Source organism: Myotis lucifugus, unplaced genomic scaffold (genome assembly GCF_000147115.1).
Source record: "Myotis lucifugus unplaced genomic scaffold, Myoluc2.0 scaffold_261, whole genome shotgun sequence".
In the NCBI taxonomy this organism is placed as follows: Eukaryota; Metazoa; Chordata; class Mammalia; order Chiroptera; family Vespertilionidae; genus Myotis; species Myotis lucifugus.
The window spans coordinates 1,712,086-1,737,267 of NW_005871309.1; the positions used below are offsets into that span (position 1 = coordinate 1,712,086).

Sequence of the window (25,182 nt, forward strand, 5' to 3'; positions counted from 1 at the left end):
TGCAACACGATTATAATAATCAGTCATTAGTGAACGTTGTAGTTCGTTATTAATAATTATGTGTAACATGATATTGTAAAAATTAAGTTACAAAATTTTATTAAAACGTTTCTTACCGTTATATTGGCTGGGCTGCAAAAATATTTGTTGTAGGCTGCATGCAGCCTGCAGGCCGTGAGTTTGACATGCTTGGTGTACACCATAGATAATTTTTAAAAGCACATTTCTTTTTAGATATTTTGACCAACCGGTTACAATGCTTTCTTTGTGGCAAAATTCTGTCCCAGTGTCAATGACTTTGAATATCTCCTTAATGCTATCAAGCATCCTGCACTGGTGGAGTCCAGCTGGCCCCCCCATGGGGGCTATCAGGGGTGGGCTGGCTGGGGTGAGGGTCCACAGGCCGGTCGTTCTGCTGTTTGGTCAATTTGCATATTACCCGTTTATTATATAGAAGGGTGCAACTGAAACCCCCAAACAAATGTGTGCTTTTATTTTGTGCCTAGAACTTATATCCTTCAAAGTAAGTTTTCCAGAGCAAATTGTTTGTAAAAAGCACAGGCCAAAATCTGGTAGGACACTAGTAGTTGTTGTCTGAAAGGAGAAATTAAAACAAAAATAAATTCTTACTTACTATGAACTGGGCATTTTTGTCAGAGAAGATTGTTATTGATATTCCAGGCTGCCTATAAAATTCCGGTAAGAGAAAATATGGAAATATTTCAAGCTTATGATAATTTTATGATCCTTAGTTTAACCCCTACATGTTGAGCTTCCAATCTTCCATTTATTTTGTGATTTCCCGCAAAACACTGAGAGAAAATCTCAGTGAAGTCCACCTTAAAGAGGATATTTTTCAGTCTACGAGGAAAATAAGGAGCATGTTCTGCATTAAATTTCCAGGTCAACAGGTAAGCATGGGGGAGGGGGGGATAATTTTCATCAATATCACAGAAGAATGATTATTTACCCTGGCATAATTAGAAGGTTTCTCAGGCATGTTAATTATTCGGCAATTGGCATTTACTGTACAGAGGGCTTATTAATAAACGCTGACACATCATTTGGTGCAGGAAATCAACTCTGGATAATATCCAGCTGCATTCACTAGTTTAGTGAAGAGTCTGCACCCATTTGACTCTAGCCTCCCTGAGTTCTGCAGGCCAACAGGCTGGGGGGAACTTCACCCACCATTCACACGGGCAGGGCTTCCCCTCAAGGGGCGGGGCCAACCGTGTCTGCGGAGGCGGGGCCGACCTTGTCTGCGGGGGCGGGGCCAACCTTGTCTGTGGGGCGGGGCCAACCTTGTCCGCGTGGCCAGCTGGATTGGCAGGTCATGGGGCGGGCTAGCGCATGCGCACTGGCCGGTCCGCGGCCGGCCGGTGGACCATGGAGGCGCCGAGGCCCTTTGCACAGGACTGGTACGTCCCATGGCTCTCCCTGACGCGAGGGGCCGATTTGACGCTGTGGCTCTGTGAGCTCTGGCTACTCCTGCTGACGTCCGGCTTGTGCGCGGGTTTACTGCCGCACGAAGAGGACGTGAACTTTATCAATGAGTACGTGAACCTCCACAATGAACTCCGAGGCAAGGTCAAGCCCCCTGGGGCTAACTTGCGCTTCATGGTGAGGCCCCGAGGCGGTTGCCTGAACCTCTGACAACCTTGCCCTGACCACGCACCCCGGGGCCTCGCACAGTCTGGGCCGCTGCTCTGAGGGTTAAGGATTGTGGGGAGCCGCACTTTCCGTTTGGGCTTAAAAATATATGTGCGTAAAGTTTATTCACTGAAGAAATACAAACCACTGTCTTCTTAACACATTTGTTACCAAGATTTTACATAGGGCTGGGACTAGGGTGAGTAGAGGCACTCATCTGAGGTGTACAATTTAAGGAGGTTTCCATTCGAAGAAATGACGGTTCAGTGCACTTTATTTTTTTATTTAAAAATCTGCAAAAACATCGATGGAGACTATCAATTTAAACAACAGGATCCTTGTCTTCAATTAGGCGCAGCGGTTCTCAACCTGTGGGTCGCGACCCCTTTGGCGGTCGAACGACCCTTTTATAGGAGTCGCCTAAGACCATCCTGCAGATCAGATATTTACATCACGATTCATAACAGTAGCAACATTACAGTTATGAAGTAGCAACGAAAATAATTTTATGGTTGGGTCACAACACGAGGAACTGTATTTAAAGGGCCAGAAGGTTGAGAATCACTGAATTAGGGCGAGGCTAGTGAGGCACTCTCAGGGTGATGCAAATGAAAAGCCAGATCTTGTTTTTATTTAAAATAGTGATTTTTTTTCATCAAGGATGTTTTTACATCAATTTTTTTTTAAATACCACTTACCTTAATTATTGTGAGATGTGTTTTCTCCGGTATCCACCCAAGGGAATGTCTCAGTCACCTTACCCTTCTTTCTGCCAGGGACCAGTTAGATATTTATAACATCTCTCATAGTCCCTACAAAATTAGAAACTTAAAAATGAGCCTGCTCTATTTGGCCAAACATGTAATTAACTCCCGGTCTGTTGGCTAGACCTGCTTCTCTTTAGTGAGGCTTGTGATGTTAGCTCAGTGATGGCGAAACTATGACACGCGTGTCAGAGGTGACACGCGAACTCATTTTTTTGGTTGATTTTTCTTTGTTAAATGGCATTTAAATATATAAAATAAATATCAAAAATATAAGTCTTTGTTTTACTATGGTTGCAAATATCAAAAAATTTCTACATGTGACACGGCATCAGAGTTAAGTTAGGGTTTTTCAAAATGCTGACACGCTGAGCTCAAAAGGCTCGCCATCACTGTGTTAGCTGGTATTGATGTTGCTACTCGAACTGCTTTTCCAGGTTTGCCTGGGTCTGTCTGGAGCGCAGGCGACTCTGTGATGCTAAGTTTTGAAAAGAACTGCTCCCAGCAGAAAGTTGTTCCAAACACAGATGCGTATTTCAATGCATGGCTCCTCAGAGTGGGAAATCCATCGTTGCTTTTGGAACCTGTATAGAACACAAGCAGTGTGGGAGGTGGTTGTACTTAGCTTTCAGCTCATCATCGCTTGGCAACTGAATGATTTCGTGGTGTAGGTTATCATGCACATCAGCGGGTTCCACATTGAACCGATGTAGCAAAGATGTTCAAGTCCATTGGTTTTCTTTTCATGTCCTTGAATCTTTCATTAAATGGCCTCAGAGTTCTCCACATTCACCAGCATATTCAAGTGTCGCAGAAGGCTTTTGTCCTCCAGAGTGGGGAAATGCACCGTGTTGCTCCTTTCGAGTTGCACTTTCTAAAAGCCTTAATTTAGCTTCAAATGATTTCACGTTTGAAAGCAGGGAGTTGAGAAGCTGGTTGGGGCCCTATAGCTTGACATTCAACTCTGAGAGGTACTTGGTAACGTCCACCATGGACGCTAGATCACACAGCCACTTGCCACCATTGAGTTCCCAGACAGGTTTTCCCTTCATCTCCATGAGCTGCTTGACTTCATCCTGTAGTTCATAAAACCTCATAAGCATGTTCCTGCGACTCAGCCACCACACTTCACAGCGATAAACGAGATCATTGTACTCAGTCAAGATCATTCAGTAACTCCTTAACCTGGCCGCTATTAAACCCTCTGCTTTTGACAAAATTTACACATGACACTACTCTTGACATCACATTGTTGAGCCTCAATGACTTTGCACAGAGACTCTCTTAGTAAACAGTGCAGTGGCATATAATTAAATCACTTGGATCGAGACTGAAATGATTCAGTTCTTTCTTGACAAATGCAATTAACCCTTTTTGTGAGCCAGTCATGGCTGTAGCTCTGTTAGTAGTAAGGCCACTTTTCAAACATTAGCTCAAATTTTTTCATTGTTAAAACAAGTCTCTTAAGTTGCTCACCTCTTGTAGTGCCATGCATGGCTTACAGGGACAGCAGTTCCTCTCATGTGTCAAACTCTGCAGTTATCCCATGAATGAAAATGGCCAAATGGGCGGTATTTGTTATGTCTTCTTGTCACAAGCCAGAGAGAAAAATTGGAAATCCTTCAGTGTTTTTTCAATACCTTCTGCTGTCAGTAATCCCATCTGAGGCAGTTCTCTGAGACAAACTAACACTCTGAAACAATTTTAATTTGTCTGGTGCTAACAGTTCTGTAGCAGCCACCATGACCTCTTTCACAAACTCTCCCTCACATGAGGCCTCAGCTTCTTTTCGACTTGCTCCCTCACTACATAATTCATCTGAATAACATTGTCCCTGTCATAAGGAGGCTTAAGTAAAAGCAGATTGTTGTGATTCTAAACTCCACTGAAGAATATTGATTTTATCTACACATTTGGCCTCTCAATGCATTGAGTACAGCATGTTTTGAGCTATAATGACGATCCAGGTTGGCTTTTTTCATTATTGCTAACACATCGCCACAAACTGGGCACATAGGTTCGTCTTTGACTTCAACAAAAAAATAATCATTTGGTCCTAGCTGGTTTGGCTCAGTGGATAGAGTGTCAGCCTATGAACTGAAGGGTCCCAGGTTTGATTCCTGTCAAGGGGTACATACCTCGGTTGCAGGCTCAATCCCTAGCCCTCATCAGGGCATGTGTGGGAAGCAAACAATTGATGTGTCTCTGTGTATCTGTCCCCCTCCCTTCTACTCTCTTAAAAAAAAATTAAATAAAAGGAAAAATATCCTCAGGTGAGGATTAACCAAAAAAAATCATTTGTCCATTTCTCTTAAAAAGATCGACACTGCACATCAAGTTTTCTCTTTTTTGTAGTCACCACTTGTCGGATGTCATACCACTTAAGTTTTATTAACTATCCAGTGTGTTGCCGTACTGCAATCATTTTGCTTTGATTGCTGTTCTAATCCTGTATCTTGGATTTGGAACATATCCAACATTCGTATCATTGACTCTTGAGGTCTTTTCAGTGTATTGTGATTTCTTTAATCTTCATCTGAAATCAGTTTTTACAAGGATTGTTGATCATGGATGTTTGGATAAAGGTTGGATTGGATTTATCATCTGTATCAACAAAAAATCAACAACATCGTTGTCAGTCATTGGAGGCAAAGTCATCAACATCCCTAGGAATTATCTCATTGCATCTGGTCCATCATCACCGGATCACTATAGTTTCACCACAGCGTGTTAACACTTTCCCAGCGTGTACACTCTCAGCCAGCCTGGCACTGACTGTCCTCTGAGTCACCACAATACAGGCATATGGGCCACGGACAGCAGACGAGAAGCATACGTGTCTGTCCTGTCATGTACTCATCATATGTGTCCTATCGATCCTATAATGGTCATTCCTTGCTTCTCCTTCAAAATTTACATTATTATTATGATTCACTTAATACACGTTTATGTTGCTATGAAAAAAAAAGCTCCTAGATTTATTGAATTTCGAGTCCCACCTGTGGTAGCTTTGGCAGGGTCAGATCAAAAGATTTCTCAGGCCTTATACAGCCTGCAGGTCAGAAGTTCCCCACCCCTGCCCTAGTTCAACCCTTATTTTTCATTCCTTTAAATGTTTTTTCTTGCTTCTTTCCCATTCCCTCTCCTTCCCCATTTCTATTTAATGTATCAACTCTTCCCTTGTTGTCATTGAAAATGACTAAAATGGCCTTGGCCAGTGAAGCCCTGTTGGGCTTCATCTGGAGCATGGAAAGGTTGCTGGCTTGGTTCCTGGGAGAAAGTGGGCAGGAGGCAGCAGATTGATGTGCTCTAACATCAATATTTCTCTCTCTCTCTCTCTTCCTCTCCCTTCTTCTCTCTCTAAAAGTCAATAAGAAAAGAAAAAAAAGACTAAAATGCATTGAAATAACTAGTCTCTTATGAGGCAATTAGAAGCTTCCAATTTACATTATAATGTATTTTAAAGACTATCTCCCTAGACTTGAGTCTTTTCTTCCTTCTGGATTGGTTCCTTTGGACAAATTCAAAAATATGGCATAAATAATGGATGTAATATTTTTAATTTATATGACACATAGTAATTGCTAGTCTAAATGGTTGTGCCAAATTAAGCAAATACCAGCAGCGTATAAATGTTCTGCTTTCACCATATCTGCACTGGCTTGGGCATTGTCAGTCACTTGCTAAACTGATAAATTATACAATGGTACTTCATATTAATGTTAATTTTTAAATGCTAATTTGAGTGATCATATTTTAGTTCTTTTTTGTTCATTTTCTTTACTTTTTGTATTTTCGGTGTTTCCTCTTATGTTTATATATTTTTATAAAAATACATTAGAATTTAATCTGTTGCTGAAGATAATTATTTCCAAGCCAATTTTTATGTTTTGAATTTAATCAAAGAATTTCGGGATCTTTGAGAGTTTTAGCTATGCACCCCCATTTATGATTACATACATATATATTGATTTCAGAGAGAAAGGGAAAGGAAGAGATAGAAACATGAGAGAGAATCATTGATCGGCTGCCTCCTGCATGCACCCCACTGGGGATCGAGCCTGCAACTTGGGCATGTGTCCTTGACTGGAGTCAAACCTGGGATCCTTTTAGTATGCAGGTTGATGCTCTATCCACTGAGCCAAACTAGCTAGGGCATTTTTGTTGTGTTTTGTTGTTTTTATTTCAGAGAGGAAGGGAGAAGGAGAGAGTTATAGAAACATCAATGATGAAAGAGAATCATTGACTGGCTGCCTCCTTCATGGGGACACTGGAGATTGAGCCCACAACCCAGGCATGTGCCCTGACCGGGAATTGAACCATGATAGCCTGGTTTATAGGTTGATGCTCAGCCACTGAGCCATGCTGGCCGGGCTAATTCTGGTTTTTTACAAGTTAGATGATTAGCCTTCCTTCTCATAATTAATAAACACATAATGCAATTTTTATAGAGTTTGTATTTCTAAACTCTAAATATTAATTTAAAACATAAAGAAAAATATAGAGAATAATGTAGCAGGCACTTGTGTACCAGCAATATATATCTTAATATATGATTATTTTAATAGTAATATTGTATTGGATACAGTTTCAAGTCCCAACCTTAATTTTCACTCTTCTCCTCTTTCTAAAAGTTGGTGTATTTTCCCATAGATTTTGCTAGGATGTAAACATTAACTGTAAATAGAATATTTTATTGTAATAATATGGTCTCCTTAGAACTTTTCCTTCATAGGTTTAGAAATCACACTTTCTTTTTTTTTTATTGGTCGTTCTTAACGTTTTAAAATATATATAAGTTTACAAAGTCCAAAGTTAACATCTATAACTTCCTTCCAAATATTAAAAATATCTTACAACACAAATTCTAAATCCCTTGCCTGTGTCCATGATGTTGTTGTCATCTGGTATTTGTCTTCTACCTTGTCATTAAACTAAAAAATTTAGTTCTTTTATTGTAAAATACTCATGACATAAAATTTAACATTTTAACCATCTTTTATTGTACAGTTCTGTGGCATTAAGTTCATTCACATTGTTGTGCAACCATCACTAGCATTCATCTTCCCCAATTGAAACTCTGTACCCATTAAGCCATTTCCTGCTTCTCCAAGTTTCTGGCTACAACTATTCTGCTTTCTGTCTCTATGAATTTGACTATGCAAAATACTTCATATAGAAATCATACAGTATTTCTCATTGTGACTGGCTTATTTTATTTAACATATTTTCAAGGTTCATTCATGTTGTAGCATGTGTCAGAATTTCCATCTTTTTAAGGCTAAATATTTTACTTTGTATATTTATATCACAGTTTGTTTATCCATTCATCTGTCAATGTACATTCCGGTTGCTTTCACCAGTGGCTATTGTGAATAATGCTATGAAAATGGGTGTGTGTACAAATATGTGTTCAATTCCCTGCTTTCACCTCTATTGGCAATACCCAGAACTGGGATTGCTGGAACATATGGAAATTCTGTGTATCTTTTTAAAATATGTTTTTATTGATTTGAGAGAGAGAGAAAGGGAGAGGGAGAGAGAAACATGCATCAGCTGTCTCAAAAACACCCCCTACTGGGGATTGAGCCCCAAACCTAAGCATGTGTCCCAATTAGGAATTGAACTGGCCACCTCTCAGTGCATGGGATGACACTTAACCAAATGAGCCACACCAACCAGGACTCTATGTTTAATTTTTTTTGAAGAACTGCCATTCTGTTTCCCATAGTGGCTGTACCATTTCACATTCCCACCAACAATACACGAGGGTTGTAATTTCTCCACATTCTTGCCAACACTTGTTAGTTTCTGGGTTATATATATGTACTAGAGGCCCAGTGCATGAAATTCATGCATGGGGTGAGGGGTCCCTCAGCCCGGCCTGCATCCTCTCCATTCCAGGACCTCTCAGGGGATGTCCAATGGCCAGTTTAGGCCTGATTCCACAATCCGGGACCGCTGGCTCCTAACTGCTCACCTGCCTGCCTACCTGATCGCCCTTAACCACTCTACCTGCTGCCTGGTCACCCCTAACTGCCCTCCCCTGCTGGCCTGGTTGCCCCTAACCACCTCTGCCTCGGCTCCTGCCACTGTGGCTTTGTCTGGAAGGACGTCCAGAAGGATGTCTGGAATATGTCTGGTCTAATTAGCATATTACCTTTTATTAATATAGATATCCATTTTAATAGGCGTCATTATGGTTTTGATTTGTATTTCCCTAATGTATAGTTATGTTGAACTTATTAGACATTTGTATGTCTTCTTTGGAGAAATGTCCATTCAAGTCCTTTGTTCAATTTTTGATCAGGCTTGTTGTTGTTAGTTGAGTTGAGGAAATTCTTTATATATTCTTGTTTAAAAATAAAACAAGATAAATAAATAGGAAATTACTATATTTGATAGTAACCCCTTATCAAATATATGATTTGTAAATGTTTTCTCTCATTGCATAGGTTTCCTTTTCATTGTGTTGGTAGTATCCTTTGATTCACAAAAGTTTATAAATCTGATAAAGTCTAATTTATCTATTTTGTATCTTGTTGCCTGTGCTTTTCAGGACATAGCCAAGCAATCATTGCCATATATAATGAAGCTTTTCCCCTTTTGTTACTGGAGATCTGGCTGAGTCAGAGAGGGCTCAGCTCCAGTCAGCTTGAGAGAAAGAATTCAGATGAGTGACAGAAGTATAATTGAAGCAAAGCCATAACAGTATGGCAGTTCCTCAATAATTAAAAATAGAGCTGCCATATGATCCAGCAATTCCACTTCTGGGTATATATACAAAGGAAATGAAAACAGGATTTCAAAGAGAATACTGTAATGCCATGTTCATTTAAGTATTATTTACAATAGTCAAGATAGGGAAACAATCTAAGTGTCCATCATTGGATGAATGGATAAAGAAGGTGTTGTGTATATATACAATAGAATATTAGTCATCCATGATAAAGAAGGAAATCCTGCCATTTACAACAACTTGGATGTACCCTGAGGTCATTATGCTAAGTGAAATAAGCCCGACAAAGACAAGAAGTGCATTGGTATCACTTATATGTGGAATCTTAAAAAAAAAAAAAAAGTGACTCGGAGAACAGAAAGTAGTTTCCACGGGCTGGGGGTGGGAAAATAGGAAGAGGTTGGTAAAAAGGTAGTGACTATAGTTGATAACACTGTATTATATAATTGAAAAAACATTGATACTGTTTTCAACTAATTTTATTCAAGGTTGAGCAAAGGAATTTGTAAATATCATAACTTATTTTACACACTGTCATGGGAAGGAATAAAGTAAAATATTTCCAAACTTGGAGTAGAAAGTTAGACTTTCTGGGTTAAATTCAGACTACATAATTTATTGGTTTTATGTGACTACAGGTAAAATACTTGTCTGTGTTTTGGTTACTTCCTTTGTGAAACAAAAAATAATAATAATACATACCTCATAGCATATTCTGAACACTAAGTTAAATAGTGCATAAAAAACAATAGTGACACCCTAGCTGGTTGGGCTCAATGGATAAAGCATCTGCCTGTGGACTGAAGGGTCCCAGGTTTAATTCTGGTCAAGGGCACATGCCCAGGTTGTGGGCTCAATCCCCAGTAGGGGGTGTGCAGAAGGCAGCTGATCAATGATTCTCTCTCATCATTGATGTTTCTCTCCCTTTCCCTTCCTCTTTGAAATCAATAAAAAATACTTTTAAAAACAAACACTAATGCGTGGTACATAGTAAAAATGTGATGTATGAACAATATACAAAATAAGGCAGTAAAAAGATGATCCATGAAACATTGTTTTCAAATGAGAAACAATCTAAAAGATTATTAATAGTGGAATGGTAATGCTGGGGTCCAACCCCAGCAGGTCCAGGGGTCCCCAAAGGTGTGGACGGAGTCGGCGATGAAGGAATGACACGGAGACAGCGTTCAGTTGATCAGCAGCCTAGCCAGGATCTCTAGCCAGGAACTCCAGCCGAGTTCTGGTCAGGATCTCCAGCGAAGTTCTGGTCTCCAGCGAAGTTCTGGTTAGGATCCAGCCAAGTTCTGGTCAGGATCTCCAGCCAGGTTCGGTCGCCATGTTCTGTCTAGGTTCTCCAGCCAAGATCTGTAGCCAGGTTCTGTCCAGGATCTTTTGCCATGTTCTCTTGCTAGGTTCTGTCTCTAGGTTCTGTCCCTAGGTTCTGTCCCTAGGTTCTGTCCCTAGGTTCTGTCTTCTGTTGTCTTGTTACATCTGTATTTATACCAGTTGATTTTAATCCTGTCAATTTCTATTCCAAAGGTTAGGGTGTTTCTTATCTCCATTCCAGGGAGTAAAGATTATGTAGCTTAAGCGTGATTGTTCTTAGTTAAAGTGATTAACTACCCGCCTGGCACTTAGTTAAGGGATTTTATTCCCTCCCTAACTTCAGGGAAACAACCTTTTTCGGAGAGGTGACCTTGGTTAAAACACATAGCGCTAAGGGGAGTAAACATATTAAGAACAGTATGCTATATACGCCAGGTCCCTTGAAACATATGCTGTGCAGATGTTTCTTCCCTGCAGCGACTGTGTCAAGCAGCAAGGATGGACCGGCTCCCGGCATGGTAACATTTATTATGTGCTATAGAATACGATAGTATATAGAATACTATGGAGAGATTGCAAAAGTTAGGTAGATCTACTTGAGTTAATATGGAACAATCTCTCTAAGTGACAACTACAAATCACAGGCCAATAATATTATGTATGGAATTATTACAACAGTGCAAGGGAAAAAATCACAAAATATGCATTTAAAATACCACTTGTATCTTATATATGAATGTGTGTGTGTGTGTGTGTGTGTGTGTGTGTGTGTGTGTGTGTAGAGAAATGTATACAAAGCAATTTTTTAAACAATAATGAGCTTTGGGGAGGGAAGTAGTTGGGGGGTAATCTAAAAGCCTGATTTGTTTATTTTTATGATATATTTTATATTATATATATGTATAATCTATGAAATTAACTGAGAAAACCTTAAAAAAAATCTTAGTTTTCAGAAATGCTTACTTTCAGATACACTGAGACATATGTACTTAGCATTTTGGTTTGACAACTATTTTGTTGATTTTTCTTTATGTATTGTGTTTGTTCTTATCCTTAACAATGAACTTAATGAGGCTCTAAATAATAACAAAAGTACACATTTTTGGATATTTCTAGATAGCTGGCCAGGGAGTAGCATCTTGTGAAATTTTCTCATATTTTTGGAAATATCGTAAGACTTTATTTCCTCAAAACACAATATTTTGCATAAAATTAGTGCTCAATAAATAGTTCTTAAATGAATATTTTATACTAGAGGCCTGGTGCATGAATTCATGCACAGGTGGGGTCCCTCAGCCTGGCTGGCAATTGGGGCCAATCAGGGCTGTCTTGCCCAGTCCCGATTGGGACCCATCGGGCTGGCAGGCCAGGGGGAGGAACCAAGGGAGTTGGCTAGCCATAGGAGGTTTGCTGTGGGAGCGCACTGACCACCAGGGGGCAGCTCCTGCGTTGAGTGTCTGCTCCCTGGTGGTCAGTGTGCATCATGACTACCTGACTGTTGTCCGGTCGTAATGGTCACTTGGACTTTTATATATATAGATTATTGTATTACTATGAATAAAAGGTATGAGATAAAAATATATATTCTGAAAAAATATAAATATATGTTCTCAAGAGACTACATGAGTATTATACACTTCTGAACAGACTCTGTGTAAGAGTATCATAATCATTTGCATCATCTAACAATCTGACTTTTTAATTACTAATATATGCATAGTCCTTTGTACCAGAAAATAGTTGTTTCATTTATGTTATCTAAGAAAAGTTCCCTATAGAAATTCCACAAATAAATCCTTAAGCATAAAGTTATGAATGTTTTCCTTAAATCTTACTATGAGAACTCAAACTCATCAATTATTTTGTTTTCTTTGCTTTTTGCATTTTTTTTCAGACTTGGGATGTAGCTTTGTCACGGACTGCTAGAGCATGGGGGAAAAAATGTGTGTTTGAGCGTAATATTCATTTAGAAGAAATAAAAATGGCCCATCCTAAATTTAATGGTATTGGTGAAAATATGTGGGTCGGCCCTGAAAATGAATTTACTGCAAGTATTGCTATCAGAAGTTGGTATGCAGAGAAGGAAAGGTACCATTTTGGAAATGGCACTTGCTCTGGTGACTGTTCTAAATATATGCAGGTATCTAATTTTTATATTATTAATTCAATAGATTCCTTAATAGCGTTATTATCAAGTTTTTATTGATTGTTTAAATTTTATAAGTAAATACAAATGGTAAATTATTAAGTCTAATAGAATCAAAGTTCTTATCAGTCCTAGATCTTCAAAATGTCTGTAATTCTCTCTATTATTTGAACCATACAATTAAAACATTATTTTAAATATAGGAAATTTAACCTCCATACCCAAATATGAAAGGTACTTTTCTAAAAATAATGTACACTGGACAAGGAAGTAAGAAACCATAAAATAAAAATTATTTCTAAATTATTGACTATAAACATAAGTGTAAGATGATATTTTTTGCACAGATCAGTATACATACCACTATATAACTAATTGGTTAAAACTTTTTAAATGCAAATTAATAGTATTATTTTCCTACCTCATGTCTAATAATCTATCTTACACTTTATCCCCCCAAAATACTGAACTACTTATTTTCTATACATATATTTATTATTTCATATATCACATTGTTTAATAATTATTTATATGTGATACTACAGTAAAGGCAGGGATCTTCTCATCTGTTTATTCTCAACACAACAACATGACATTATTTAGGTCTTCAATAAATATTTATATCAGAGATAAATAATTTATTAAATGAACTTCCAAGCTTATGTAAAATATGATTTTTTTTTTTTGCCCTAGCCAGGTTTCTCAGTGGTTAGAATGTTAGTCCGAGGACTGAAGGGTCGAGAGTTTGATTCCAAGCAAGGGCACATACCTCGATTGCAGGCTCTATCCCCGGCCCCAGTAGGCAACCAATCGATGTGTCTCTTTCACATATATGTTTCTCCCTCTCTGTCTCTTCCCCTCCTGTCTACTCTCTCTGAAAAACCAATGGAAAAATATCCTCAGGTGAGGATTAACAAAAATAAATAAAATAAAAATGATTATTTTTCTATCAATAAACTGATGTCATGTTTTATGTACAACTTAAAATCTTGGAATTTTTTTCATGTTGAACTCATGTCTTTCTCATTCATCAAATAAATCTTTCAAAAAATGTTTGATCTGTTTATTCTTCTTCTAGAAAGTTATAATGGTTCTCCATTATCTTATTTGTATCAAAGCTAGTCTTAATATAACTTCATACTTTCAGTAAACTAATAAATTCTACTCCCTGACCTACTCCTCTATATTTTGTACTTTTTAATTCTAGTATCTTAGACATTTCTGTTTCCTGCATTTAACCTGACTAACTCTAATTTAACTGTTGCAGTCACTCCATCCTCTATTCTTTTTATGCATCACTCTATTTCTTTAGTAACCATGCTTTTAAAACCACTAAGGCTTGGGATAAAAAGAAACAAAAATGGTTCCCCTCCCTCCCACAGAGATTAACAGAACAAAACAAGTACTTTTTTTGTCACTTGAAAGTATTAGAAATATTAAAGCATTACAGAGAATTTCTGGAATATCTTGAACTATTCTCATATTTTTATTCCAATTTAATACCAGATTTTCCTTGTATAAGAGCAAGATCCTTTATTCATTTTTTAAAGTGAAAGGCCCAAAATCTTTTTATAATGGAATTTCTTCAACAAAAGTAAAATGACAATAGCATTCAATTACTCTCTATTCTTTTATTGCTTTTTTTACCTTTCTCTAATCTTAGTGTCTCTCTTTTTCTCCCTTCTATTTACAACTTTTATTCTGTCAAAAATATCTCTCCTCTCTTTTCCTCTTCCTCTCTTCCAATAACCTAGAACTCAGGTTCAATAAGAGGATGAAAATTGATTCAGCTGGTGGGCCTTTCTTTGGCTCGAAAGTATTATTCTGTATCAGTGGTTCTCAAACTTTTTATCCTAAGAATATGTACTGGTAGAATTTATTAAAGTATTTCTCTAACTACAGTGTTGCAAATGCTACCCTAAAACCATGCTAATTCATAGTTCATATTTTTTAAATTATTTAGTTAAAGGTTCTATGTATATTGAATATATTATTGTTTACAATATGGCAGAATAATTGTTTAGAATTAAATTTCATGTTTTTCTTGAAAATTTCATTTTAGCTTGTTTGGGACAAGTCTTACAAAGTTGGTTGTGCTGTTACTCCGTGTTCAGAAGTTGGACGTATTAAATATGCAGCACTTTTCATATGTAACTATGCACCAGGGTAAGTTACTTCAAATTTAAAAAAGAATATAAAAGTAAATAAATTGAGAATTTTTCAACTTAAGTTTTCCTAACTTCCAATATCTATAATAATAAAAGTGTAATATGCTAATTAGACTGATGTCCTTCCGGGCGTCCTTCTGGACGACCGTCTGGACGAAGCCAGGGCTGCGAGGGAAGGCCAGGTCCCAGGTGCCTGCCGGAGGCCAGAGGGAAGCAGTGCTGTCAGCTGGGGGTGGGGGTGGGGGGGGTAAGGAAGATCTACTCTTGCACAAATTTTGTGCATCAGGCCTCTAGTATTCTCATAAATGTCTTTGTGAGCTATAAAAAATAAATGTAAGATGTTACAGAATTTATATTAAAACTAGAGGCCTAATGCATGAAATTCATGCATGGGGGGTGGGGGGGAATGGTCCCTCAGCCTGGCCTGCACCCTGTCCAATCTGGAACCCCTTGGGAGATGTCCAACTGCTGGTTTAGGATCAGGCCTAATCCGGCAGACGGACATCCCTCTTGCAATTCTGGACCACTGGCTCCTAACCACTCACCTACCTGCCTGCCTGATTGCCCCTAACCCCTCTTCCTGCCTGCCTGATCACTCCTAACTGCCTCTGCCTGCCTGCAGGCCTGATTGCCCCTAACTGCCCCCCTGCTGGCCTGAAAATTTTTCATTCATTCAGGAGCTTCTCATAAGAGCCTCTGGATAAGAACTCAGTCAACACCCCGAATTTGGCCTTTGACACCCTTAGCAAAGAATCTTCTAGCCACACTGTGCCTGGGATTATAGCCTATAGAACTGTTTGATAATAAATGGGTGATAGTTTCTGTCACCACACTTGTGGTAATTTATTATTCAACTAGTGGCCCAGTGCATGAAATTTCAAATTCTAAGAGGTCAAGCAAAATAAAGATTTAAAAATATCAGATTTAAAGAGAACTTCATTGATAAACATAGGAAGAGCCGTTTATGTGGAGTGAAGCGATGCCAGGTTGTAATGAATCAAAGACTGTTTTTTCTTTTGTTTTTAAAATGGGAATGATGTGAGTATATTTAAATGTTGACATGAAGTATGTAATATAGTATGTAATATAGAATAAAAGTAATTCTTTACAAAGAATAAAGACATACAAGAGATTAACCTTAGAAAGATGGAGAAGCAATACTTTAATTGTATTAGAAAAAAAGGAAAGATGGGGTGGGTATATTTGGCACATTTAGTGACAAAAAAAATATCAAGCTGCAATCTAAAGTACATTATGTTTCTCTATGAAGTAAGGCAGAGGATGTCCTGAGAATAAGACTTTGAAGATGGAGTTTAGAAGATTGGGTAGCATAAAACTAGAAATCAACTACAATAAAAACAAAAACAATCAAACACCTGGAGGCTAAATAGCACGCTAGTAAGCAATGACTGGGTTACCAAAGAGATCAAAGAAGAAATAAAAAGCATCATGGCAACAAATGACAATGAAAACACAACAATCCAAAATCTATGGAACACGGTGAAAGCAGTCCAGAGAGGGATGTTCATAGCTCTACAGGCCTACCTCAAAAAATAAGAAACAATGGTAATAAATTAATTAACCATACAATTCAAAGAGTTAGAAAGAGAGCAACAAGAAAAGCCCAGAATAAACAGAAGGAAGGAAATAATAAAGATCATAGTGGAGATAAACAACAGAGACCAAAAAAACAATACAAAAGATCAACAAAACCAAGAGCTGGTTCTTTAAAAGGATAAACAAGATTGATGAACCTCTAGCCAGGCTCACCAAGAAGCACAGAGGACCCAAATAAACAAAATCAGAAATGAAAGAGGTGAAGTAACAACCGATCCCACAGAAATACAAACGATTATGGAAAAATACTATGAACAATTCTATTCCAACAAAATGGACAACCTAGATGAAATGTACATATTCTTAGAAAAATACAAGCTCCCAAAACTCAACCAAGAAGAATAAAAAAACCTGAATAGGCTGATAACTACTGAAGAAATTGAAACAGCGATCAAAAATCTTTCAGCAAACAAAAGCCTGGTCCGGACGGCTTTACAGGGGGGTTTACCAAGCATTCAAAGAAGAACTGACACCCATCCTCCTAAGACTATTCCAAAAAATTCAAGAGGAAAGCACACTTCCAAGCTCTTTCTATGAAGCCAGCATTACCCTCATCCCAAAACCAGATAAAGACACCACAAAAAAAGGGAATCACAGGTGACCATAGGTGCTAAAATCTTCAACAAAATTCTAGCAAATCAAATTCAGCAATACATTAGAAAGATCATATACCATGACCAAGTGGGATTTATTCCAGGGATGCAAGGATGGCACAATATACGCAAATCAATAAATGTGATACATCACATAAACTAACTGAGAGACAAAAATCACATAATCATATCAATTGATGCAGGAAAAGCATTTGACAAAATTTAACACCCTTTCTTGATAAAAACTCTCAGCAAAGTGGGAATAGAGGGATCATACCTCAACATAATAAAAGCCCTATATGACAAACCTACAGCTAACATCATACTCAATGAGCAAAAACTAAACCCATTTCCCCTGAGAACAGGAACAAGACAGGGATGCCCACTTTCACCACTCATGTTCGATATAGTACTAAAAGTACTAGCCATAGTGATCAGACAAGAAGAAATAAAAGGTTTTGGGAGAAACCAAGATGGTGGCATAGGTAAACACCTGAAATTGCTGCCTCGCACAAACACTTCAAAACTACAACTAAAAGTCAAAACAGACACCACCCAGAACCACAGGAAGGCTGGCTGAGTGGAAAGTCTACAACTAAAAGGAAAGGGAAAAGCACACTGAGACTCAGAGGAGGTGCAGAAGTAAAGTGCAGAGGTACAGAGGCACATGTGGAAAGGGCTGGCAACTGAGGACACGGTTGTCTTTTCCAATCGGGAGGGAGACACAAGCTCCTGACTGCTGTGAACTCCAGTTCCGAGCGAGTCTCTGGGGACTCAGACTCATACAGGGAGAAACTGAACTGTCTGGCATCCAGTAGAACTCGAGGGCGGCTTTCTCTCAGAGGTGCTTACAGCGATTACCGTGGGACACTGAGACCCTGGGCCTCTTAGGGCAGGGCTGAGGATCAGCCATAGCTGTTTGCTCCACCCTATTGATTCCCTGAGACCCGACCCCACCCAAGCTTTGCACAGAGGCTTTTGCATATGAATGCCCTGGTCCTTTGCAATCTAAAATTACCTAACTAACTGCAGCTGGGTCAGAGAGACCCAGAACATCCCAAAGAAGGCCCAAGGCCCCACAGCAGCATGCATTGCTTCACAGCTGGGCCTCATCTGGGCACCTCTAAACCCCAAACACAGAAGAGAAATCTGCAGATAGCTTTCATAGCTCCTGCTGGGTAGGCTAAATTAGCACCTCCTTAGAGATCCAAGAGCCAGTGTACCCAGTGGTCAGAGTGGACCATCCAGATTACAACTCCTCAGATCCATAAGGGACACACTCAGGGGGCAGACTCAGTGAGCACCAAAGCCCCACTGATGCAAGTCTTGCCCCTAAGGGTGTCTCCAGCACAGAAGTTCTCCCACTGTAGACACAGCTGATTCTCACAGCCAATTGGCCTGGAGGTCAATTCCTCCCAGTGATACCTACAACAATCAAGGCTTAACTACAACAAGACTGTGCACAAAGCCCACAAAGGGGTGCACCAAGAGTGTCCATCTCAGGTAATTGGGGAGGCTGAGCCACTGGGCCCTATAGGACACCTAGCACAGAAAGCCACTCTATCAACACAGGGAAGCAGCCAAAATGAGGAGACAAAGAAACAGGTCACAAATGAGAGAAATGGAGGAAAGCAAGCTACTGGATATAGAGTTCAAAACCATGGTTATGAGCTTTTCCAAGAATTTTCTAGAAACTGCCGATAAATTTAGTGAGCTTCTCAATAAATCTAGTGAGACCCTTGAGGATATGAAAAAGGACCACCTAGAAATTAAGCATACACTGACTGAAATAAAGAATATTTTACAGAGATCCAACAGCAGACTAGAGGATCGCAAGAATCAAATCAAAGATTTGAAATACGAAGAAGTAAAAAACACCCAACCGGAAAAGAAAAAAAGAAAAAAGAATCCCAAAATATCAAGATAGTGTAAAGAGTCTCTTGGGACAACTTCAAGTGTACCAATATCCGAATTATGGGGGTGCCAGAAGAAGAGAGAGAGCAAGATATTGAAAACCTATTTGAAGAAATAATGACAGAAAACTTCCCCTACCTGGTGAAAGGAATAGACTTATAAGTCCAGGATGCACAGAGAACCCCAAACAAAAGGAATCCAAAGAGGGCCACACCAAGACACATCATAATTAAAATGCCAAGAGCAAAAGACAAAGAGAGAATCTTAAAAGCAGCAAGAGAAAAACAGTTAGTTACCTACAAGGGAGTACCCATATGGCTGTCAGCTGATTTCTCAACAGAAACTATGCAGGCCAGAAGGGAGTGACAAGAAATATTCAAAGTGGTGAATAGCAAGAACCTACTACATCCAAGATTACTTTACCCAGCAAAGCTGTCATTCAGAATTGAAGGTCAGATAAAGAGCTTCACAGATAAGAAAAAGCTAAAGGAGTTCATCACCACCAAACCAGTATTATATGAAATGCTGAAAGGTATTCTTTACAAAGAGGAAGAAGAAGAAAAAGCCAAAGATAAAAATTATGAACAACAAATACATACCTATCAACAAGTGAATCTAAAAATCAAGTGAATAAAAAATCTGATGAACAGAATAAACTGGTGAATATAATAGAATCAGAGGCATAGAAAGACAGTGGACTGACAATTCTCGTGGGGGAAAGGGGGTGGGGGGTGCAGGAAGAGACTGGACAAATATTGTACACCTATGGATGAGGACAGTAGGGGCAGTAAGGGCAGAGGGTGGGGTGAGATCCAGGTGGAGGGGAGCTATGGTGGGAAAAAAGAGGAACTACTGTAATAATCTGAACAATAAAGATTAATAAAAAAAGGAGAAAAAATAAAAGGCATTCAAATTGGAAAAGAAAAGGTAAAACTATCCTTATTTGCAGATGACATGATACTATACATAGAAAACCCCGAAGACTGCATCAAAACACTACTAGACCTAATAAATGAATTTGGCAGGATACAAAATTAATACCCAGAATCTATGGCCTTTCTATACACCAATAATGAAATCACAGAAAGAGAAATGAAAAAAACAATCCCATTTACCATTGCACAAAAAAAATTAAGACAACTAGTAATAAAATTAACTAAGGAGGTAAAAGACCTGTCCTCAGAAAACTGCAGTACACTGAAGAAAGAGATAGAGGAAAACATAAACAAATGGAAGAACATACCACGTTCATGGATTGGTGGAATCAACATCATTAAAATGTCCATACTACCTAAAGCAGTCTATAGATTCAATGCAATACCTATTAAAATACCAATGGCATATTTCAAAGATATAGAACAAACTCTCCAAAAATTCATCTGGAATAAAAAAAGACCCCGAATAGCCACAGATATCCTGAGAAAGAAGAACAAAGTTGGAGATATCACAATACCAAGCCACAGTTCTCAAAACTGCCTGGTACTGGCACAAGAACAGACATATAGACCAATGGAACAGAATAGAGGACCCAGAAATTGACCCAAGCCATTATATGCAATTAATATTTGACAAAGGAGGCAAGAGCGTACAATGGAGTCAAAACAGTCTTTTTAATAAATGGTGCTGGGAAATTTGGTCAGAAACATGCCAAAAAAATGAAACTAAATCACCAACTTACACCATACACAAAAACAAACTCAAAATGGCTAAAGGACTTGAATGTAAGACAGGAGACCATAAAAATCCTTCAAGACTCCATAGGCAGCAACATTGCAGACATATGTCGTAGCAATATCTTTAGAGATACAGATCCTAGGGCAAGAGAGACTAAGGAGAAAACAAACAAATGGGACTACATCAAAATAAAAAGCTCCTGCACAGCAAAAGAAACCATCAACAAAACAACAAGAAAGCCCACTGCATGGGAGAACATATTTGCCAATGTTATCTCCAATAAGGGTTTAATGTCGAACATTTACAAAGCACTCATACAACTTAACAAAAGGAAGATAAACAATCCAATCATAAAATGGGCAAAGGACCTAAATAGACAATTTTCGGAAGAAGACAGAAGGAAGGCCAAGAGTCATATGAAAACATGCTCAAAGTCACTAATTATCGAAGAAATGCAAATCAAAACAACAATGAGGTACCACCTCGCAGCTGTCAGAATGGCTATCATCAAAAAATTCAAATGACAAGTGCTGGCGAGGATGCAGAGAAAAAGGAAGCCTCCTTCACTGCTGGTGGGAATGCAGACTGGTGTAGCCACTGTGGAGAACAGTATGGAGTTTCCTCAAAAAACTAAAAATGAAACTCCCATTTGACCCCCGTGATCCCACATCTAGGAATATATCCCAAGAAACCAGAAATACCAATCAGAAAGTATATATGCACCCCTATGTTCATAGCAGCACAATTTACAATAGCTAAGATTTGGAAACAGCCTAAATGCCCATCAGCAGATGAGTGGATTAGAAAACGATGGTACATCTACACAATGGAATACTACACTGCTATAAAAAAAGACGGAATTCTTACCATTTGCAGCAGCATGGATAGAGCTGGAGAGCAGTATGCTATGTGAAATAAGCCAGTCAGTGAAAGAAAAATACTATATGATCTCACTCATTTATGGATAATAAAGAACATTATAACCTGATGAACAAAAAGATAAATACAGAGGCAGAGAAGCATCGGACAGACTGTCAAATTACAGCGGGAAGGCTGGGGAGAGTTGGGGGGAGGGGGAGGTAAGAGATCAACCGATAGACATGTATGCATGCATATAAGCATAACTAATGGACGCAAGATACTGGGGGTGGTGGTGAGGGCATGTGCCGTGTCAGGTGTGGGGGGGAGTAGGGAAGGACGGGGGAAGGTCAATGGGAGAAAAAAGGAGACATATGTACTACTATTTGTAATACTTTAAACAATAATAAAAAATAAAAAATAAGAAGAAGATTGGGAAGGTTTGAAATAGTTATTGTGGAAACTGAGAGAGGAATCTGAGTAGGGAACCATAGAAAGATTCCTTACCTCATTTAATGATTTTGCTCCAGCAGCACCCAGTTGCCCTGAAGCAGATATGGAACATTCACACAGTAAGATACCTTCATTTTTTTTTTCTTTTCAAGGCTTGGGTTTAATCAGGTGTCTATAAAGGAAAATAGTGCAAGAGAGTTTCAGGTTTTTAGCTGAACGTGCAAATATGAGAATATGCAAAGACCTAAGCTAAATAGAGAAGAGACAACAGGGTGGCTAGGGAGAAAATAGACTTGCAGTGCCAGTGAAATTAATGGACAAGTAAATAAGTGAGCACTCTGGAAGGATAGGAGGTTGCAGTCAGCGAGTGTAATTTGTGATTTTGTGAGTTCAGAGGTGGAGCAGCTTTAGAGGATAACAAGATCCAGAGTGTGGCTACAAAATGCCAATTACAGTAACAGAGAGACCAAGTTATTGGGCAAATCATCCATAAGCATATTGTAATCTTCTGGGTCCCAAATTCTAAGACAATGGCACAATTTTGATTGAAAGGGAGATTGTGAATCAGGTGCTAAAATGAGGAAAGAGGCATGATCAGAAAGAAGATAGTATCTTGGGGATGATTAGAGGATGGTACAACAAAATAATATCACCCTCAAAGGAGCTTTGTCAGTGTTTAACTGTGGCCCCTAGTCCTTTAGTTCCAAGCAGTGGAAGTGGAGATATGACCACCTGAGTTTTACAGAAAGTGATACAAAGTAACATAGCTTTGCACATAAAGGGATAATTTGAGGCAGAAAACAACAGGATTTGTGCTTTTCTTGACCTTGAATAAGTCTAGGAAGTAGTCATAGAGTTTTGGCAGTTAATACATTAGGTCAGTGGTAGGCAAACTCATTAGTTAACAGAGCCAAATATCAACAGTACTTCTTCAAAATAGACTCGCCCAGGTCGAAAACCGACTTCTGCGCATGGGCCACGAAGTTTCAGTGGCACTGTATGTGCGCGCCCGCACGTGGTATTTTGTGGAAGAGCCACACTCAAGGGGCCAAAGAGCCGGATGTGGCTCGTGAGCCGCAGTTTGCCGACCACTGCATTAGGTGTATCAGATGGAGAGCCAAATAGGATCTCTAAAAGATAATCTTCCTTGCTGTTTATTGCATTGTATTTTTCTCTAGCTTACTGGGATAGATTCTTTAAACCTTCTTGGGAAACCTATAGATGCCCAGGTGTACCAGTAAACTAGAAGCCAGCTTTGTGATATTTCTCAATGATATATGGAAGAGTGAAAGTGAAAGTGGTTATTGTATGTGGTATAACTCTTCTGGCTTTATGAAATGTAAAGATCAACATCTGTTTGATCTTCTCTTGCCATTGTTCTATGGACATTGTACAGATATGTGAGTCTATACATGGAGAACTTTGAAGAGAAGAATCTGCTTACAAATTATAATTGTTAGATTGTCAAACCATGGAGCTGAATTACCTCCTTCATGAATAAAGTGGTGGCAGAAATGGGTCTAGTGTAAGCAATGAAAGTTTCCATCACCACCAGAATTGTGTTCTCCTTCCGTAACAATATAGTTCTACTATAAAATTTAAATAATGGTCTTCTAATGGACTTTGGGTTGGACATAGGTAAGGTTACCCAATAGGCCAGCCAGGCAACATGTCCTTATCTAGGACTTGGACCCACGTCCTATAAGTGGCAATATACTGAAGGTATGGCCAGATATGAGTCTAAAAAAACTTCTAGGGACATATATGCCTAATGTTTGTTTTTATAGCTTCCAATACACACTGAGTAAATAAGCAATTCTATTTAATGATCAGTATCAATGACCCCCCTCACTGAAAAATATATTTTCCTACATATCTCTTCTATCTTTTCTATCCTAGATCTTTTAAATAAGCTTCCCAATTCATATCTACTTTGGGGCCCCTTTTTCTTACTTAGCTTTGAGGAATTGATGTAATAGTTTCTCAATTCTCCCCTCTGTTCTATACAGTGGGTTAAAACAACTTGGTAAAATTCCATTTAAATTTATTTACTTGTTTATATATTTATGTATTTTTCATGTAGACTTCAAAGTAATCCATGCAGCTAGGTCTTTGAGACAATAGACATTTCAGGATTTTTCAAACTCTTCAGAAAATTAATACAACTTCTTATACAAGTGTGCCAACAAGAAAGCAGTTAATTACAAAGCATTCTGTAATATCCATTTTTTTAAAGAAAAACTTTGCTGCAAATAAGATAAAATAAGCTTCAAAACTCACTCATTTTTAAATTACAATATTTTCTTTCAAGGATATCGGAATTCATTTCAAAAGAGACTTTTTGTGGAGGGGAGAGAAAGGAAAGATTGCATTTCCAATTGGAGTACTTCCTTGAATCCTTTTTCTTAATTAAATCACCTTTATAAACTAATAAAAATTGTTCATTATATTATGTAAATAACATAAAATTTGAGACATTTTCTAACCAAATGTTTTCTGCTTTTTTTGTAGAGCAACTTTAAGAAGAAAGCCTTATCAACAAGGAGTAGTTTGTTCTCAATGTAACGAAAGTGACAGATGCACAGATTTTCTATGCAGTAAGACAAAGAAAATAACTTCAACATTTTTAAAAAAAAACATAGTGCATAGGACGATGAGAAAAATGAAGTGTTGAACACTTGTTTTCCATTATCATGCTAATATACTTCCTTTGACCAGAATGGTATTATATTATCAAAGGATGGTTGAAACAGTATCATCTTTAGATTTTTCTAAACTGCACAGCCTTTTCAGCCTCCTCTTACCTCTATTCCTGCCCTTAAGGACATACCAGAATGTCTGAAAGAAGAAATGAAAACTAATAGCTATACCCTGAAAAAGCTTCACAATTAATTCCTGAAAGCGCAGCCTTTTTGAAAATGACTGGTCTAAAAGATAAGCTATTTCAAAAGAGAAAAGAAGTAATTTGCAGTGTATTTTTCTTATGAGTGTTTCCTCTATAAACTCCTAGAGTATGACTTTCACCAAAAAGAAGAGATGAATGGAAAAGCAAAATGATTCATTGAAAGAATTATCCAGAAGCATTGAATCTTTATTCATAGACAAAGACCAAAATAATTCTGAAGCTTATAATTACAAAGCAAAATATAAATATGATAACTTTAGGAGATATACAAGTGATGCAATTAATAAAACTTGGGAGAAGAGAGAAGTAGAAAAAATATGCTTAATTTCTTCATCTTTTAGAGCCAGAAGCCAAAAGATATAATTTAAAGCT

At 38.3% G+C, this 25,182-nt stretch overlaps 1 protein-coding gene across 1 annotated transcript; it reads left to right on the forward strand.

Moving 5' to 3' along the window:
- Positions 1 to 1,389: 1,389 nt before the first annotated feature.
- On the forward strand, positions 1,390 to 24,579 carry GLIPR1L2 (GLIPR1 like 2). Its single transcript, XM_023762783.1, has 4 exons — positions 1,390 to 1,623; positions 12,377 to 12,622; positions 14,691 to 14,794; positions 24,417 to 24,579. Exons 1-4 carry the CDS (start codon positions 1,390 to 1,392, stop codon positions 24,577 to 24,579), a joined length of 747 nt encoding a protein of 248 aa, XP_023618551.1.
- Positions 24,580 to 25,182: the final 603 nt, after the last annotated feature.